Below are 19,148 nucleotides of genomic sequence, written 5' to 3'. Positions count from 1 at the left end.
CTACATACAGTGACACCCTCTGTTATGTGCGTGTCCTAATAATTTAGTACTACATTCAGTGGCACCCTCTGTAATGTGTGTGTGTCCTAATACTTTAGTACTACATTCAGTGGCACCCTCTGTAATGTGTAGGCGTCCTAATACTTTAGTACTACATACAGTGGCACCCTCTGTAATGTGCGTGTCCTAATACTTTAGTACTACATTTAGTGGCACCCTCTGTAATGTGTGTGTGTCCTAATACTTTAGTACTACATTCAGTGGCACCCTCTGTAATGTGTAGGTGTCCTAGTACCTTAGTACTACATACAGTGGCACCCTCTGTAATGTGTAGGTGTCCTAGTACCTTAGTACTACATACAGTGGCACCCTGTGTAATGTGTATGTGTCCTAATACTTCAGTACTACATATAGTGGCACCCTCTGTAATGTGCATGTGTCCTAATACTTTAGTACTACATAGAGTGACATCCTCTGTAATGTGTATGCGTCCTAGTACTTTAGTACTACATACAGTGGCACCCTCTGTAATGTGTAGGTGTCCTAATACTTTAGTAGTACATACAGTGGCACCCTCTGTAATGTGTAGGTGTCCTAATACTTTAGTAGTACATACAGTGGCACCCTGTGTAATGTGTATGTGTCCTAATACTTTAGTACTACATACATTGGCACCCTCTGTAATGTGTATGTGTCCTAGTACTTTAGTACTACAAGGCTGCACACTATAATAATGTTTTTCGCCACTACTCAGGAGTATGTCGGAGGCAGAGCGCTGCTGTAATACATACACTAGATGTGAAGGAGCTGTGCTGCACAATAAACTTCACTCCCCATGTCTAAGCTCATTACACAACTTCTCCTCTTCCTGCTCCCGTGCACATACTTGCCTTTCATGAACATGTGACTGAAGTCACATGGCCGTGACATCACCGAAGGTCCTTGAGCTGAATGGGTGAAGCGTCTTATGTGGGGTCTGCACTGGGGATGCCAGGCTGTGGAGGGGACTAGTAAGCATTGTGGGGCAGTGTACTGGCTGGCTCCCTGCGCCCTGTGGTAGGTGGGCACGTGTAGTTGTGTCTCTGTGCTGGACGTACATTGCATAAGTTCTGCAGTCATCTCAGTCCAGCACAATGCTGAACGTCCCCTCCACTTCTTTCCCTGTCCCCAATTCCCAGCAGAGGGTGTCTGCAGGAGGGAGAAACAAGGTATGGAATAATGCAGCTCTCCCTGTATAGTACATACATGTCTAATCCACTACATTGCTCTGTCATGGTCCCTGTATGTGGAGTTACACTGTATCTACCTTATATGAAAATGTTTATGAGCTGGTGACCTTAGATAACGTTTAACTCCTTGTCACTGATGCCCTTTTTCCATTTTTTTCTCTTTCAATATTCATAACTTTTTTTTGTGTTTCCGCTTACAGAGACATATGAGGGCTTGTTTTCTGCGTAACACAATGGCGCGTATTTACTAACAACAGTGCAGTGTGTACTATGTGTAGATTGCCTGTGCAGTGGGCGCCAGATTCAGGATTTCTGGTGCATGTTCTTCATGAATCTGGCGCTCCCTGCACTTCTCCGACAGACTGCACCAACTTTTTTTTTGGTGCACCTTTAACGTAGGGCGTGGGACACAATTCTGTTACACTTTGCATGATAAATTTGTGCGCACGGTCCAATTGAGCACCGAAACGCCGCCTAGTGCCATATACTGAAAGCTAGAAAAACATTCCAAATGCTATGAAATTGACATTTATTATTATTATTTCGGACATTTAGTATTATTTTTTTTAGAGGGCTCAGCGCAGAGAATGATCATTCTTATAGTATGATAGATTAACCCCTTATCACCGACACTAGTTTTCAGCTCAATGACCAGACTCGATTTTTCAAATCTGACATGTCTCACGATAATTGGTTATAACTTCGGAACGCTTTAACATATCCGGGTGATTTTGAGAATGTTTTCTCGTGACACATTGTACTTCATGTTAGTTATAAAATTTAAGTTTTGCGTTTCGTTCTGAAAAAAAGTGAAAATTTGGCAAAAGTTTGTAAAAATTCTTCATTTTCCAAGTTTGAAATGTTCTGGTTTCCAGACAAGATGTAAAACTACCCAAAAAGTTTGATAATTAACATTTACAGAATATCTGCTTTATGTTGGGATGATATTTTATGCTTCCGGTCATTTATCTAGGATGTTATGAGGCGCAGAACTTTAGGTGCGATTTTTCTTATTTTCATGAAAATTGCCAAAACTCACATTTTGAGGGACAACTCAGCTTTCAAGTGACTTTGAGAGGCCTAAATAAAAGTAAAACCCCATTAATTACCCCACTATAGAAACTTTACCCCTATTAAGTCTATTAACCCTTTAAGTGTTTCACATGGGTTAAAAAATATGGACCTGCGATTTAGAAATTATAGAATTTTTTGGGAAAATACATTCATTTAGGCCAAAACTGACACTTTCAGAATAAATTAAATGATGAAACGCACTGCAACGCTTGATGCCCAATTCCTCCCAAGTTTACTGATACCCCATATGTGGTGGTGACTGCTGTACGGGCGCACGGCCGAGTATAGAATGAATGGAGGCGCCATTCACAGCAGATTTGTATTGTCACATTGTACGACCTATAAATTTTTTTTTTTTTTTGGTAATGCGAACATATGAGGGCTTATTATGTACGGGATGAGATACAATGTATAGATAATTTATTTTGGGAATCTAAAGCTTATTCATGAGATTTTATTAACTATTTCAAGGGGGACACAAACAAAATCATCCATTTTTATTTTGGATTGTTAACATTTTTTTTTCCCCCGCTCACCGTAACGTAAAAATAATATTTTATCTTTATTCTCTGGTTCACTACGATTGCGGTGATACCTCATTTATATAGTTTTTCTTATTTTTGCTCAATTTTCCTGAGCAAAACCCATATTGGAGAAAATCTTATTGTTTTTATTATTGACAACTTTTCAGGGCAATAACTTCTGTATTTTTGTGTTGTCAGATCTGGTTGAGGGCTTATATTTTGCGAAAACAGTTGTTCTTTTCAGTCGTATCATATTAGGGAACGTAACTTTTTTTGATCACTTTTTAAAACATTTTTTGTGATGGTGTTTGATGAAAAATTGTATATTATGCAAAGTTTTTCGAGTTTTTTTACGTAGTTCACCGAGCGGGTTCAATATTGATTTAGATTTATTGTACAGATTAATACGGACGCGGTGATCGCTTATTCAAGCCTTTACACTGCAATACACTTGTATTGCAGTGTATAGTGTAAGTAACTGAGCATGCCGCGCATGCTCAGTTACACACAGCCGGGTCCTGCCAGGAGGCGGAACCCGGCACAGAGAGGAACCGACAGGGGGGGCGGTCCGATCCACGTGGGACACACTTGCATGCCGCGGTCATGCTTGACCGCGGCGTGTAAGGGGTTAAACACCCGGGATCGGAGTTTTTCCGATCCCGGTTGTTAGTGCCGGGTCTGGGCTGTGATATCACAGCCCGACACCGGCACCAGCGAGACCCGGTGTCCCGAAATCTTCTTCTGACGCGACGCAGTTAATTTAATGCAAAACACCGGTGGCTTGTTCCCGATCGCAGGCGTTTCCATAGAAACGCTGATGCGATCGGGCCACGGCCCGTCCCAGTAGGCGCTGCTTTGTTTGCGTTTTCAAACACAGACAAAGCGGTGCGTGTGGCACCGGCCTTACAGATCTCACTGCATGGCGGGTCTGGGATGGGAAAGGACATGTGTGTACCATGTTTTTACAGTAACCCATGTGGGACCTTTTAATTTTTTTCAGTAAAATTACTGAAAACTTTTTTTTTTCTAGTTTTTGACCCTTCAAAGCTACAGATTATGTTGGTTAGCAGCCTTAGAGATCTGTATTACCACACCTTTTTATGTGTTTTTGGTAGTTGTTGGACTATATGTATTTATATTTCAGGATTGTAGCTTGGCTTGGAACGCTGGTGGAGTGTCCTCACACTGATGTGTTCTGATGTGTAATCTGCCCATGCAGACTGCTCTATAGCTCCTCCTCAATGCTTTAATATCTAACCAGAAGCCAGAATTGTATAATACACAGTTTGAAGACATTCATAGTTGGAAATTGCAATGTCTAAAATTCTGCAGTCCTAATTAAAGGGAACCTGCCCTTTATGCTCACAAAGCATTACTGAAGTGTTATCCAGGTTTATGATAGGATAACAATGATTTATCTCTAAAATCTTTAAATTCTGTACTTACATGACTTTTAAAGGGTTACTAGGTGGAAAGAATCAATCTGGGATGTCATCTCCTGGGTTGTCTAATGTGTTCCACAACTACTGTAGTATGTCATCATAGGATGCCTATGCAACTTGTGTTGATGGTGCATGATGGTCCTTGCGCTAGTTTTCTGTCGGACTTTGCACATTCTTTGATGTGCAAACTAACTGCTTGCACATGGGCCACATATGTGTTGCAAGCGACCCTTTTCTGCACTATTCTATACGCAACACAAATTTCGTCACTGAATGGGGTATTCCGGTGCACAGTTGGATAGTGTGCCACATTTAACATGAAAAATCCAACAGAAATGTGTCACATGCCCCATGTTGAAGGTACACCAAGTTGGTGCATTCTCTTGGGGCAGTGCAGAGAGCGTCAGATTCATTCAGAACGTGCCCCACATTTCATGAACGGGCGCCCTCTGCACACTACACAGGCAAATCGCAAATATTGCCGTTTGCACTGTTTCTAGTAAATGTGCCCCGATGTGTTCGTTCATCTCTCCATGATTCTTCTCCACCCTTGCCTTCTTAAAGGAAACCTACCAAGAGGAATTCCTCTTGCCTGGCTCTGCCCTAATTTTTATTTTACTAATCCTAGAACCTAACCTAACATTTAGAATCTTTAATAAAGTAATATGTAAATTACCTGCTGAGGCTATTGTGGAGTGGAGTAGCCTGGCCAGCAAAGGGTACTCCACACCCCAGTAGCTTTTGCAGTCACGCCTCCAATCCCCTGGTCTTCATGCATATGGCTGCACAGAAGCAGCTGGCTTTCTATGTAGCTACTGCACCTGTTCCTCTGCTGCGTTGAGTGAAGAGCACGCACATGCATAATGCAGAGCCTATTTGCGCAACCTGGCACCGGAGCATGTAGAGTAGCTCCATAGAAAGAGGGTGTTGCAGCTGGTCCTTGCCAACAACCGAAACACAAAGACAACACACTAGGAGGTGGGACTGCAAAGGTTACTGGGGTGTGGGGTAACCTTTGCTCCATGCCACAGTAGCCTCTGCAGGTAATTTGCATATTACTTTATACATTTTTTAAAATGTTCAGTTAGGGTCTAGGATTAGTAAAAAAAAAAAAAAAAGGATTAGGGAAGAGCAAGACAGGAGGAATCTGCCATCAAATTCAGAACCGATGGTAGATTCCACGTGGAAAATAGAGAGGTTGAAGAGATCTTATGCTTTTCTTTAGCTAAGGCCTCAGGGTTCTGGTTTACTACAGAATGGTAATTTATTACGCCATCTGGGAGAATTTGTGTATCATGTGATCAGCATTGATACCAGTGGCATGTTAGCTAGGATCTTCCTGTGTTAGGGCATAGGGTCAGACAGTAGGTGTTCTCATTAAGGAGAGATTGCCAATTAAGGCCACCTTAAAGGCATATGGAGACTTAAAGCCATAGATGCTCCACTAGGGAATTCTGGGAAGAATGCAAATAACCTCCTTTTGCTACCTTGAAAGGATGCCCCCCTAACATCAAGTATGACCTACAAGAAGTCAAAAAACATGATGTGGGATTTAGCCAAACCAGTATATCTATTCCATAAGGAAGAGACTCCCAACTGTAGACAGCACTGTTTCGACCTGGTTGGGTCTCCTCGGTACATCGTAGGGAACTTATTTGGCTATGTGAGATGCTATTGACTAGAGTCAGACAATAGGTGATCTCCTTAAGGAGAACAGATTTGGCTTCAATAGTTTTCAGGTGGCATCAATTGACACCATAATAAAAACTAGATCCCACGAAGAATTTACTAAGATTTATAGTGTATAATAGAAATGAGCCGTTCGGAGTTCCTAACAAATGTTGAAGTCGGAGGTAGTCTGCTGGATGCTTTCTTTGGTAGGCCCTGTCTCTCCTTCCTCGCACTGGTTACTTGCATGTTTGTACTCCAGCATTGGTTTTCTACTTGCTTCCCTTCTGTATCGGTCCTCATGTTATGTCAGGTGTTTCTTGGCTCCCCTAGTCCTCTTGTTGGTTCTTTCCAGGAACTTAATATGTTCCAACATTTCCTTTTTTTATTTTTAGTTTTTTTCTTTTGATACCTTGATGGCACATCATAATTCTACCTCTCTTGGCCTACTCCTCATCTTTCTTGCTATCTTCACTGATGCCTGCAGTTTGTCTTAACTTTCATCCACTATGTGGTTGGCTCCCTATTCCAGGCTGAGAGCGGCAGTATCTTCCTTGCACAGCCTTCTGCACAAGGAAGATACAACCATGCATGTGGAATTTGCAAAGTTGGCTCTGCCTGGAGTAGGGGGGGGTTGAGGCTGTCATAATAAATTAAAAGACGGCAGAGCATGGAGGGGCTCCCTTGACCCAGCAGAGCCCTTCAGGCTTATTTAAATATATTCTAAAATGCTTTTGCATTTAAAATTGCATTGTTGGATTTAAATAACAGCACAGGACTCCACTTCATCGGATGAACTTGTGTTAGTGGTTTACCATCAGTGATTCTTGAATAAAATCTTCTTAAACATAACAGAATTGGGCCGATGAGTAAGAATAATGGGGAAGGTTTATCAAGCTGCCTAAGAGTAAGAATGTGCTTAGTTGCCCATGGAAACCAATTATAGTTAAAATATTTATGATCACTGGTAAAATGCTGAGCTGTGATTTCTTGCTATGGGCAACTAAGCACATTCTTACTCTTAAGTAGCTTGATAAATGTCCCCCTATGCCTTTTTTTAAAGTAACCTTGACCACATCTTTCATTTCTTTAAGGGGTTAAAGTAGAAATTACACCCCTAATTTTTTTTCTTAACTAGAAAAAAGTTTATTTGAACAAAGAATCATTATACAAATTATCATCCTCCCCCTTCCAATCCCCTCCCCTGCCCACTCTCAGGTCTGTATTTCTCTCCTGATTGACATAACTACTCAATTCCTGTAGCTCCTAGCACCCATAGTACTCTATTTGTGCACCTAGTAGCCCCACAGATTGCCAATGCTCCCAACTCCGCAACAGCTTTGGTGAGGCCAGTCCTGGACATTCATTCCATTTGCACCATTGTTTTTCAAACGTTTTGGCTGCCCCACTCTTCCTATACACATTAATTTCGAGTTTAATAGTACCATTATTAATAAGAAATGGACCAGTTGTCACAGCAGGGAATTTAACTCAGAAAGGACTAAACTGCCATTGGCAGAAAATAATACCCATATCCGGACAAAACCATAATTGGTGTTCTAGTAAATAAAACTTAACATTTATTGATCACAAAATTAATAAAGTTAGATAGTAGCGTTGCTACAAAAATGCTCAAGGGAAAGAGGTGTGTTAAAAACACAGTAAGGTCGGCTCTATGAGTCAGGAGTGTATTGCCCCTATAGGGTGGGCTAAACAATCATGTACAGTGTTCATGCACTAGGTGACCTCAGGGACATGAATGTTATATTGCTATGAGACACGTATTGTCACTGTAGTGAGAGAAGAATCAGTCGTTCTCGAGAGGCTCGGTAGGAGATGCTATGATAGCAGGCATATATCTGTTGATAACCACCATATAGAATAGTTGTAGGGAACTTTAGACCGTCATGTATTGTGCTAGCCCTATGGCGATATGGGCTAATAAGTCATGTAGGGTAGTGACCCAATCACCACATTCTATGGTGTATCAAATGCCAAGTTGTGAACAAGCAGCCTCTCTGAGCTGTCCCTATAGGATCAATGTGCTCTGTCCGTAGGTGTAACACTGATTCAGAGCCTAACCTAACTGCTGATTAAAATCGAAGTAGCACTTTTAGGGGGGCTAAAAGTGCTACTTCGATTTTAATCAGCAGTTAGGTTAGGCTCTGAATCAGTGTTACACCTACGGACAGAGCACATTGATCCTATAGGGCAGTGATGGCTAACCTATGGCACTGGTGCCAGAGGTGGCACTCGGAGCCCTTTCTGTGGGCACCCAGGCCATCACCGGAGATGACTCCAGGTATCTTCCTGCAGTCCCAGACAGCCCAGGACTTGCTGTGCACAGAGCTATTTTAAAGTGACAGCTCTACCTGGGACTATTTTCTGCTTTATTGGTGTCCTCAGGGTGCTGGTATCAATGAAAACTGTGACAGAGAAGGGAGTATAAATCACAAATTACATTTCTGTGTTGGCACTTTGCGATAAAAAAGCGGGTCTTTGTTGTAGTCTGGGCACTTGGCCTCTAAAAGGTTCGCCATCACTGCTATAGGGACAGCATGAGTCCTCCCACAACCCTATCTTTTGTAACACAACCGGAGTATTGTACACATTGTGTATAAGGAATAATTGTGATCTTTGCCGTGCCACATTTAATGATAATAAGGATGGCAACTCCAACACTCCCCCCCCCCCCATTCCTCATCCGTAACGTCCCCCACCTCTACTTCCCACTTCCTCCGTGTGCCAGCCATTTGGTCTCCCAACACCTTGTCCAAGATCACTTTGGACACCGATGAAATCAGGCCCGGATGTGTTTTGCTGTCACCACTCCAGAAATCACCCATATAGAGGAAAGCTCCACATCCCTATCCCCAAGTCGAGTCTGAATCGCGTTTCTGATCTGTAAGAATTGGTAGAACGTTTATTAACTCCAAATTCCTCCATCAGTTGCTGACACGACTCGAGCACTTTATCAGCATACAATTGATGCAGGTATAAAATTCCCTACCTTTTCCATCTCTGCATATTCTCCCACATGTATACCCAAGTACAGGTTCTTTCACAGGGGTGTAAACTTAGTCCAAGGGCCTACTTCCAACAAACACTTATATGCGTCCCATGAGTTTTAAAGTTGGACAATTGTGCATCCCTCTGCCCTAAAACACTGCTTCCAATGCTGCTACGGATCCCCAAAAATGCTTCACCACCCGTGGGCACCAAGACGCTTCCCATATCAGATCCAAGCCTCCAAAATGCTGGCATTGTGCAGCCAAATAAAAAACCCAAGCATTAGGAAGTTCCAAACCCCCCCCCCGTATCCTTCGGCATTTGCAGCTTTTCTAACTGAGTTCGTGGAACCCCTCTCTTTGGAACCCCATCTTCCAAATCTCTAAAGACTGTGAAACCTACGGAACAAATATTTGGGGATCAAAACAGTGCATTATTTAGAGCGTGTAGTAATTGAGGCATCAGAACCATTTTCACTAGGTTAGTGCGATCTAATGTAGATAGAGGTAACTTATTCCAAACCCCTATACACACCCACATGTCAAGTAAGAGAGGTGCTAAATTTAGCTCAATAAAATCCGTAACTCTCCGAGTAACGTGTAGTCCAAGATTTGTAATTTTATCCACCACTGGAATATGGAATTTTCCCTCCCTGTACCTGTGAATGTGCAGTAGAAGATGGGGGTAAAACCTGGAGAAAGTATTTTTTACCACCGGTATCGCCTGTCTTACATCTGAGAGAAATAACAGCACGTCGTCTGCATATAAAGCTATATGTCCTCCCCCCGTTATAGTGAAATCCTTTTATATATTGGTGTTGTCGCACCATACAGACTAATGGCTCTATTGCAAGTGCGAATAGCAGCGGTAAGAGTGGGCATTCTTGCTTCGTGCCCCGCTGTAAACAGAATTTATCTGACCACTCCCTGTTCACCCTAATCCTAGCTGATGGCGTTCCATACATCAACTCTACCCATTTAATAAAATTAGGGCCAAACCCAAGCTTCCGAAGCACCGCCCCATTCTACGCAATTGAAAACTTTTGTAGCGTGTAAAGAAACAACCTCCGCCTTCTCCCGATCTGCTAGTGTAGCCTGTAAGTTAAGATACAATCTCCGGAGGTTAAGGGCTGTGGATTTAGATGGAATAAATCCAGATTGGTCACTGTGCTCAATCTTGTTGCCAATACTTTGACCAGTATTTTGATGTCTGACATGAGGAGTGATATGGGCCTATAAGAGTCTGGCAGCTGTGCATCCCTCTCCTCCTTTGGAAGTACCACAATCACAGCTTCAGCATGAGGCTGGCAGGCTCCCATTATAAAAACACTCTATCAGGCTTTCCCACCACTGCGGTAGCAAGACATCTTCATGTTCCTTAAAGATCTCTGCTGGTAGCCCATCCATGCTGGGGGCCTTATCATTAGCCATACCTGCAGCTGTCTGTTCTAAATTCTCTAGTGTGATAGGACACTCCAAGAGTGTTCACGCCTCGGGTCTCAAGCGTTATTATATTTTGATAGATCGGGCATTTTCGAATGCGGCGATACCTAATGAGTTTATGATTTTTACTGTTTAGTTATATTTACTGTATATACTAGAGTATAAGCCGAGGCACCTAATTTTGCCGCAAAAAACTGTGAAAATCCATTGTACTCAAGTATTAGCTGAGGGTAGGAAATGCATTGGTCACAGCCAGTATATAGTTAGTCAGTCCCCCCCTAGTATATAGCCATCCAGCCCCTGCCCTCAGTATATAGCCATCTCTTTGCCCCAGTAGCTATCCAGTCTCCTGCCCCTATAGTCAACCAGCATTCCCGCAGTATAATGAGCCCCCTGCCCCTGCAGTTAGCCAGCATTCCCTCAATATACTCAGCCCCCTGCCCTTGTAGTCAGCCAGCCCCCGTTTGCCCAATTACAGTATTTTTCGGACTATAAGGCACACCAGAGTATAAGGCGCACCATCAATAAATGCCTGTTAAAACGTCTACGTTCATATATAAGGCGCACCTGATTATAAGGATGAATGACCAGCAGGTGGCAAACATGTGGACAGTTCAAGGCAGCTGTTGTCTGTAAGTGCGGTTCATATATAAGGCGCACTGGACTATAAGGCGTACCTTTGATTTCGGAGAAAAACAAAGGATATTTTGTGCGCCTTATTCGTCAGAAAAATATGGTACTTAAAAAAAACCCTAATCTCTCCCGCGCCCACCGGAGGTCTTCTTTGGTCCAGCAGCGGTAGGCTCCCATGACGTCAGCCGCTGCTGTCATCATATTGTGTGTGCCGGCCGCACTCTGATGTCAGCAGCGGCTGACGTCACAGCTTCTGTGCCAGGGCAGACCTGCCACGATCAGCACAGACAATATGATGACAATGGAGGCTGACGTCATAGACTGCGTTGGCCAGCGCACGGGACCTGCTGTTGCCGGACCGAAGAAAGGTGAGTTTTGACTTTGTTTTTTTTTCTAGGGAAAAAGATGTGATTTGTATTTTTATTTTTAATATAATTTTTTTACAATTTTTATTTATTTTTAATTTTATTATTTTTCAGATCCCTTAGGGTAGTTTAACCATAAGTTGACTGATCCTACCATATACTGCCATACTAAATACAGCAAATCGCACATTGTAATAAATAGGATAAAACGAGTCAGCCTCGGGTCTTCGTGTTAGCTGCAATATGCAGCAAAGACTTACCGGCTATGGAGAGGGCTCAACCTGTGAGCCCTCTCCATGCACCCGCACTGTTTTGCATTTACAAACGCAAAGCAAATGGCAGGTGTCGTGGCTCTGCCTGATTTAACCAAATAAACAATGCAAAACACCAGATGCGGGCTACCAATAGAATGCATTTCAATGGAAACTCATAGCCCCATAGCAACATTCCTTTGCTCCAAGCAAAAATATTCCTTACATATTCCCCTTCATACTGAAGCTAGTCTTGCACTAAAAGAGATTGTGGTTTTTAGGTTTTACATTGTCACACTGTACAGGATATTGCATTTTTAGTTTTCTGTTGATGTGGAAATATGATTGTGCTTGTTTCTAGCAGGATGATGAAAACATTTTCAGATACAACATTTTGGGATGGCTGTAGCCTATTGATGAAAGTTTATTAACTATTATTTTCTTTGTGGGAAAGGACATTAACCCCTTACCGCTGAAGCCACTTTTCACCTTCCTGACACGGCCCTATTTTTCAAATCTGCCCTGTGTCACTATAAGTGGTTATAACTTTGGAACGCTATAACATATCCAAGTGATTTTGAAATTGTTTTCTTGTGACACTTTGTACTTTATATTAGTTGAAAAATTTGGGTGTTATCTTTTGAGTTTAGTTATGAAAAAAATGAAAAATTGGTGAAAATTTTGAAAAAAACGCTGTTTTCAAATTTCAAAAATTTCTGCTTTGCAGGCAGATTGCCATACCCCCCAAATAACTTACTAACTAACATTTGCCATAAGTCTTCTTAATGTTAGCATGAGTTTTTAAACATTTTCTACTACTTTTAGGAAGATAGGAGGCTTATAACTCTACAAGTGAATTCTCAGATTTTGGAGAAAATCACCAAAATCTATGTTTTGAGGGCCTAGATAAGTTTGATGTGATTTTGAGAGGCCTATATGAGAGAAAAATCACTATAATGACCCCATTTTAGAAAATGTATCCCTTAAAGAATGTAAAACAACTTTTATGAAATTTGTTAACCCTTTAATTGTTTCATAGGAGTTGAAACAAAATCAGGTAAAATTTTGAAATTAGAATTTTTTTGGCAAAATTAATGATTTTTTCCAAAAATTTACACATTCTCATTGGATAAAATACTAAAATGCTCCATAAATTTTGATACTCAATTCATTCCGAGTTTAGCAATACCCCACATGTGTTGGCAAACTGCTGTACCGGCACACAGCAGGGTATAGAAAGGAAGGAGCACCACTGGATTTTTGCAGAGTAAATTTAGCTGGAATACCTTTCTGTTACCATGATACATTTCAAGAGCTCCAGAGATAGCTGAACAGTGAAAACCCCCATAAAGGACCCCATTTTGGAAACTACACCCTTCACAGATTTTTTTCAAGGTGTAAAATGAGTATTTGGACCCCACAGGTGTACAAAAATTTGGGCTGAAACCTGAAAAAATGAATATTTTTTCCTCAAAAATTCACTTTTTCCCCATTTTTCTGTTATCCACAAGGGGCAAAAGGAAAAATTGCTCCACAGAAATTGTTCAACAATTTCTCCTGAACGCGGTAATACCCCACATGTGGATATAAACTTCTGTGGGGACACACAGCAGGACGTGGAAGGGAAGAAGCGCCGTTTGGCTTTTTGAAGCTAATTTGGACAGAAAAAGTTTTCAGTGGCCATGATACATTTGGAGAACCCCTGAAGTACCATAGCAGTGAAAACCCCCATAAAGGACCCCATTTTGGAAACTACACCCTTCACAGATTTTGTCAAAGTGTAAAATGAGTATTTGGACCCCACAGGTGTACAAAAATTTGGGCTGAAACCTGAAAAAATGAATATTTTTTCCTCAAAAATTAACTTTTTCCCCATTTTTCTGTTATCCACAAGGGGCAAAAGGAAAAATTGCTCCACAGAAATTGTTCAACAATTTCTCCTGAACGCGGTAATACCCCACATGTGGATATAAACTTCTGTGGGGACACACAGCAGGACGTGGAAGGGAAGAAGCGCCGTTTGGCTTTTTGAAGCTAATTTGGACAGAAAAAGTTTTCAGTGGCCATGATACATTTGGAGAACCCCTGAAGTACCATAGCAGTGAAAACCCCCATAAAGGACCCCATTTTGGAAACTACACCCTTCACAGATTTTGTCAAAGTGTAAAATGAGTATTTGGACCCCACAGGTGTACAAAAATTTGGGCTGAAACCTGAAAAAATGAATATTTTTTCCTCAAAAATTCACTTTTTCCCCATTTTTCTGTTATCCACAAGGGGCAAAAGGAAAAATTGCTCCACAGAAATTGTTCAACAATTTCTCCTGAACGCGGTAATACCCCACATGTGGATATAAACTTCTGTGGGGACACACAGCAGGACGTGGAAGGGAAGAAGCGCCGTTTGGCTTTTTGAAGCTAATTTGGACAGAAAAAGTTTTCAGTGGCCATGATACATTTGGAGAACCCCTGAAGTACCATAGCAGTGAAAACCCCCATAAAGGACCCCATTTTGGAAACTAAACCCTTCACAGATTTTGTCAAGGTGTAAAATGAGTATTTGGACCCCACAGGTGTACAAAAATTTGGGCTGAAACCTGAAAAAATGAATATTTTTTCCTCAAAAATTCACTTTTTCCCCATTTTTCTGTTATCCACAAGGGGCAAAAGGAAAAATTGCTCCACAGAAATTGTTCAACAATTTCTCCTGAACGCGGTAATACCCCACATGTGGATATAAACTTCTGTGGGGACACACAGCAGGACGTGGAAGGGAAGAAGCGCCGTTTGGCTTTTTGAAGCTAATTTGGACAGAAAAAGTTTTCAGTGGCCATGATACATTTGGAGAACCCCTGAAGTACCATAGCAGTGAAAACCCCCATAAAGGACCCCATTTTGGAAACTACACCCTTCACAGATTTTGTCAAAGTGTAAAATGAGTATTTGGACCCACAGGTGTACAAAAATTTGGGCTGAAACCTGAAAAAATGAATATTTTTTCCTCAAAAATTAACTTTTTCCCCATTTTTCTGTTATCCACAAGGGGCAAAAGGAAAAATTGCTCCACAGAAATTGTTCAACAATTTCTCCTGAACGCGGTAATACCCCACATGTGGATATAAACTTCTGTGGGGACACACAGCAGGACGTGGAAGGGAAGAAGCGCCGTTTGGCTTTTTGAAGCTAATTTGGACAGAAAAAGTTTTCAGTGGCCATGATACATTTGGAGAACCCCTGAAGTACCATAGCAGTGAAAACCCCCATAAAGGACCCCATTTTGGAAACTACACCCTTCACAGATTTTGTCAAAGTGTAAAATGAGTATTTGGACCCCACAGGTGTACAAAAATTTGGGCTGAAACCTGAAAAAATGAATATTTTTTCCTCAAAAATTCACTTTTTCCCCATTTTTCTGTTATCCACAAGGGGCAAAAGGAAAAATTGCTCCACAGAAATTGTTCAACAATTTCTCCTGAACGCGGTAATACCCCACATGTGGATATAAACTTCTGTGGGGACACACAGCAGGACGTGGAAGGGAAGAAGCGCCGTTTGGCTTTTTGAAGCTAATTTGGACAGAAAAAGTTTTCAGTGGCCATGATACATTTGGAGAACCCCTGAAGTACCATAGCAGTGAAAACCCCCATAAAGGACCCCATTTTGGAAACTACACCCTTCACAGATTTTGTCAAAGTGTAAAATGAGTATTTGGACCCCACAGGTGTACAAAAATTTGGGCTGAAACCTGAAAAAATGAATATTTTTTCCTCAAAAATTCACTTTTTCCCCATTTTTCTGTTATCCACAAGGGGCAAAAGGAAAAATTGCTCCACAGAAATTGTTCAACAATTTCTCCTGAACACGGTAATACCCCACATGTGGATATAAACATCTGTGGGGATACACAGCAGGACTTGGAAGGGAGGAATGGTGATATGCACCAGGGCAGATGGGTATAAGGAGATGGTAACCACGGTAAATAAATTATAACTGAAATGCAGGTGAATGATAGATTCTAAAGCATTCTTTCATGCAGAGGCCAGGTTTTTCAGGACAGGTGTCACATTGATAAGTTGTGTCCTTCCTTTTCCCCATTTTGTAACAGACTCTGCATCTTTTTTGAGTCCTTCCTCGTCCTCCAGTTTGGGGTACCTCGCCGGGGAAATGTTGACCTGGGACAATGCGGGGTACATCAGAAGTACTGGGTCCTTCTTGATGACCAAATAAGAGGGCCTTGATCACCACCTCTTGAAAGTTAAGAAATGATACAACATGACCTGCAGATTGGTATAGCACATAGGAATTATACAGTGCCATCTGTACAATGTGCACGGCCAGCTTTTTGTACCAGATCTTTGTTTTTCTGGTGGCGGTGTATGGCTTCAGCACCTGATCTGAAAGATCTACCCCACCCATGTACTTATTATAAGCCAGGATGCAGTCTGGCTTGGGGGCAGTGGTAGTGGTACCTCGTACATGAGTGGGGGTGCTGGTGTCTTTATGAATTGTGGTCAAAATAAGGACATCCCTCTTGTCCTTATATTTGACCAACAGCATGTTCTCGCAACAGAGAGCCTTGATGTCTCCCTTTCTTAGTGGTTGAGTTATCAGGGTCCTAGGGAGGCCTCTCTGGTTTTTGCGTACAGTGCCGCATGCTACAGTACCCCTGGAAATGAGGGACTTGAAGAGTGGAATGCTGGTATAAAAGTTATCCACATACAAGTGGTAACCCTTATCCAGCAGCGGGTGTATCAGATCCCAGACAAGCTTCCCAGTGACTCCTAGAACAGGGGGGCATTCTGGGGGGCTAATTTGTTTATCTTTTCCCTCATAAACCCTAAATCTGTGGGTGTACCCTGTGGTACTCTCGCACAACTTGTACATTTTAATTCCATACCTTGCCCTCTTGCTGGGCAGGTACTGGCGTATCCGGAGTCTTCCTTTAAAATGTACAAGTGACTCGTCTACACAAATGAATTTTTCAGGGGTATAGGCCTCAAAAAACTTGGTGCTAAAGTGATCAATAACTGGCCTAATTTTGTGAAGACGGTCAAATGACGGGTCGCTTTGAGGAGGGCACAGCGAATTGTCGCTGTAGTGTAAAAATTTTAGAATGGCCTCAAAGCGCGGGCGAGTCATTACTGTGCGGTATATAGGAGTACTGTAGAAAACATCAGTACTCCAATACTGCCTTATCTCAGGTTTTTTTACAATGCCCATATGTAGCACAAGACCCCAAAACTTCATAATTTCTACCGCATCTACAGGGGTCCACCTAGAAAATGATGATCTTGGGTTTTGTGCCAAAAACTGTTGGGCATACAAATTTGTTTGCACCACCATCAAATTCACAAGATCCTCAGAGAAAAAGATTTTGAAAAAATCAATTTCTGTGAGGCCTTCTGTCTCAAAATTAATTCCTGAACTTCCCACAAATTCAGGAATTTGAGGCTCATAATTATCAGGGGGTGGGATCCATTCAGGGTCACTTGGGGGCTGGGGGACATCCTCAACCGTTCTCCTGGGGCGCCTTCTGGAGGGCCCCTCATCACTGGATGAGGAGGAAGAGGAGGATGAGAAATAGAGAAACGTGGCATCCTCTCCTTCTGAGTCAGTGTCGGAAGCAAGGAAGGCATATGCCTCCTCTGCTGAATATGATCTTTGGGATGAATGGGCCATATTTTATTGGGAGGGGTAGTGTATATATTGTGTATAAACTTTATTCAAGGGAGTGTGTATGTTGTGATTCAACACGTGTATGGGAGCGAATTACACTATAGTTTTTATATTATACCAAAAAAAAACTGAACTATGACAAAAAATGAGCGCAGACCTGATCAGCAAAAGGTTACTGATCAGCGCTCAGATGTCGCAGCTCCTACAAAAAAATTGCAGTATAAAAAGTTACTGCAGTAAAAAAAAAGTAACTCTTATTCTGTTATAGCAAAATGAACTATGACAAAAAATGAGCGCAGACCTGATCAGCAAAAGGTTACTGATCAGCGCTCAGATGTCGCAGCTCCTACAAAAAAATTGCAGTATAAAAAGTTACTGCAGTAAAAAAAAAGTAACTCTTATTCTGTTATAGCAAAATGAACTATGACAAAAAATGAGCGCAGACCTGATCAGCAAAAGGTTACTGATCAGCGCTCAGATGTCGCAGCTCCTACAAAAAAATTGCAGTATAAAAAGTTACTGCAGTAAAAAAAAAGTAACTCTTATTCTGTTATAGCAAAATGAACTATGACAAAAAATGAGCGCAGACCTGATCAGCAAAAGGTTACTGATCAGCGCTCAGATGTCGCAGCTCCTACAAAAAAATTGCAGTATAAAAAGTTACTGCAGTAAAAAAAAAGTAACTCTTATTCTGTTATAGCAAAATGAACTATGACAAAAAATGAGCGCAGACCTGATCAGCAAAAGGTTACTGATCAGCGCTCAGATGTCGCAGCTCCTACAAAAAAATTGCAGTATAAAAAGTTACTGCAGTAAAAAAAAAGTAACTCTTATTCTGTTATAGCAAAATGAACTATGACAAAAAATGAGCGCAGACCTGATCAGCAAAAGGTTACTGATCAGCGCTCAGATGTCGCAGCTCCTACAAAAAAATTGCAGTATAAAAAGTTACTGCAGTAAAAAAAAAGTAACTCTTATTCTGTTATAGCAAAATGAACTATGACAAAAAATGAGCGCAGACCTGATCAGCAAAAGGTTACTGATCAGCGCTCAGATGTCGCAGCTCCTACAAAAAAATTGCAGTATAAAAAGTTACTGCAGTAAAAAAAAAGTAACTCTTATTCTATTATAGCAAAATGAACTATGACAAAAAATGAGCGCAGACCTGATCAGCAAAAGGTTACTGATCAGCGCTCAGATGTCGCAGCTCCTACAAAAAAATTGCAGTATAAAAAGTTACTGCAGTAAAAAAAAAGTAACTCTTATTCTGTTATAGCAAAATGAACTATGACAAAAAATGAGCGCAGACCTGATCAGCAAAAGGTTACTGATCAGCGCTCAGATGTCGCAGCTCCTACAAAAAAATTGCAGTATAAAAAGTTACTGCAGTAAAAAAAAAGTAACTCTTATTCTGTTATAGCAAAATGAACTATGACAAAAAATGAGCGCAGACCTGATCAGCAAAAGGTTACTGATCAGCGCTCAGATGTCGCAGCTCCTACAAAAAAATTGCAGTATAAAAAGTTACTGCAGTAAAAAAAAAGTACCAAAAAAGATACAACAAAAAAATGAGCAGATACTGATCAGCAAAATGTCGCTGATCAGCGCTCAGTTGTCAGAGCACAAAAAATAGCACAGACACTGACCAGTAAAGTTTACCACTGATCAGCGGCTGGCAGTTCGCAGAACACACACAGGGAGATGCGACTGCTACAAAAATGACTAAAAGAAGAAAAAAAAACCGCTCCTGTACCAAAAAATGAACAGAGATACAATCAACTGTTCAGTGGTTACAGGGTGCACACACAGCGGTGTTGGCGGACAGTAAAAAGACCA

The 19,148-nt window shown here is 41.5% G+C and overlaps 1 protein-coding gene across 2 annotated transcripts in view; it reads left to right on the top strand.

The window, feature by feature from the left end:
• The first annotated feature begins 1,040 nt into the window (after positions 1 to 1,040).
• The window catches only part of CYB5R4 (cytochrome b5 reductase 4), a 142,554-nt gene continuing 124,446 nt past the window's right edge, over positions 1,041 to 19,148 (top strand). For both annotated transcript variants that reach the window (XM_072142027.1, XM_072142026.1), the window contains exon 1: positions 1,041 to 1,208. Coding sequence is in view for 1 of the 2 variants with exons in the window: in XM_072142026.1 (XP_071998127.1) it covers positions 1,134 to 1,208 (75 nt within the window). In the remaining variant the exon portion in view is untranslated. The remainder of the gene's footprint in view (positions 1,209 to 19,148) is intronic.

This window comes from Engystomops pustulosus, chromosome 3, assembly GCF_040894005.1.
Source record: "Engystomops pustulosus chromosome 3, aEngPut4.maternal, whole genome shotgun sequence".
In the NCBI taxonomy this organism is placed as follows: Eukaryota; Metazoa; Chordata; class Amphibia; order Anura; family Leptodactylidae; genus Engystomops; species Engystomops pustulosus.
Note: the sequence above shows the minus strand (reverse complement) of the source record. Positions and strands in the feature narration are given on the sequence as shown.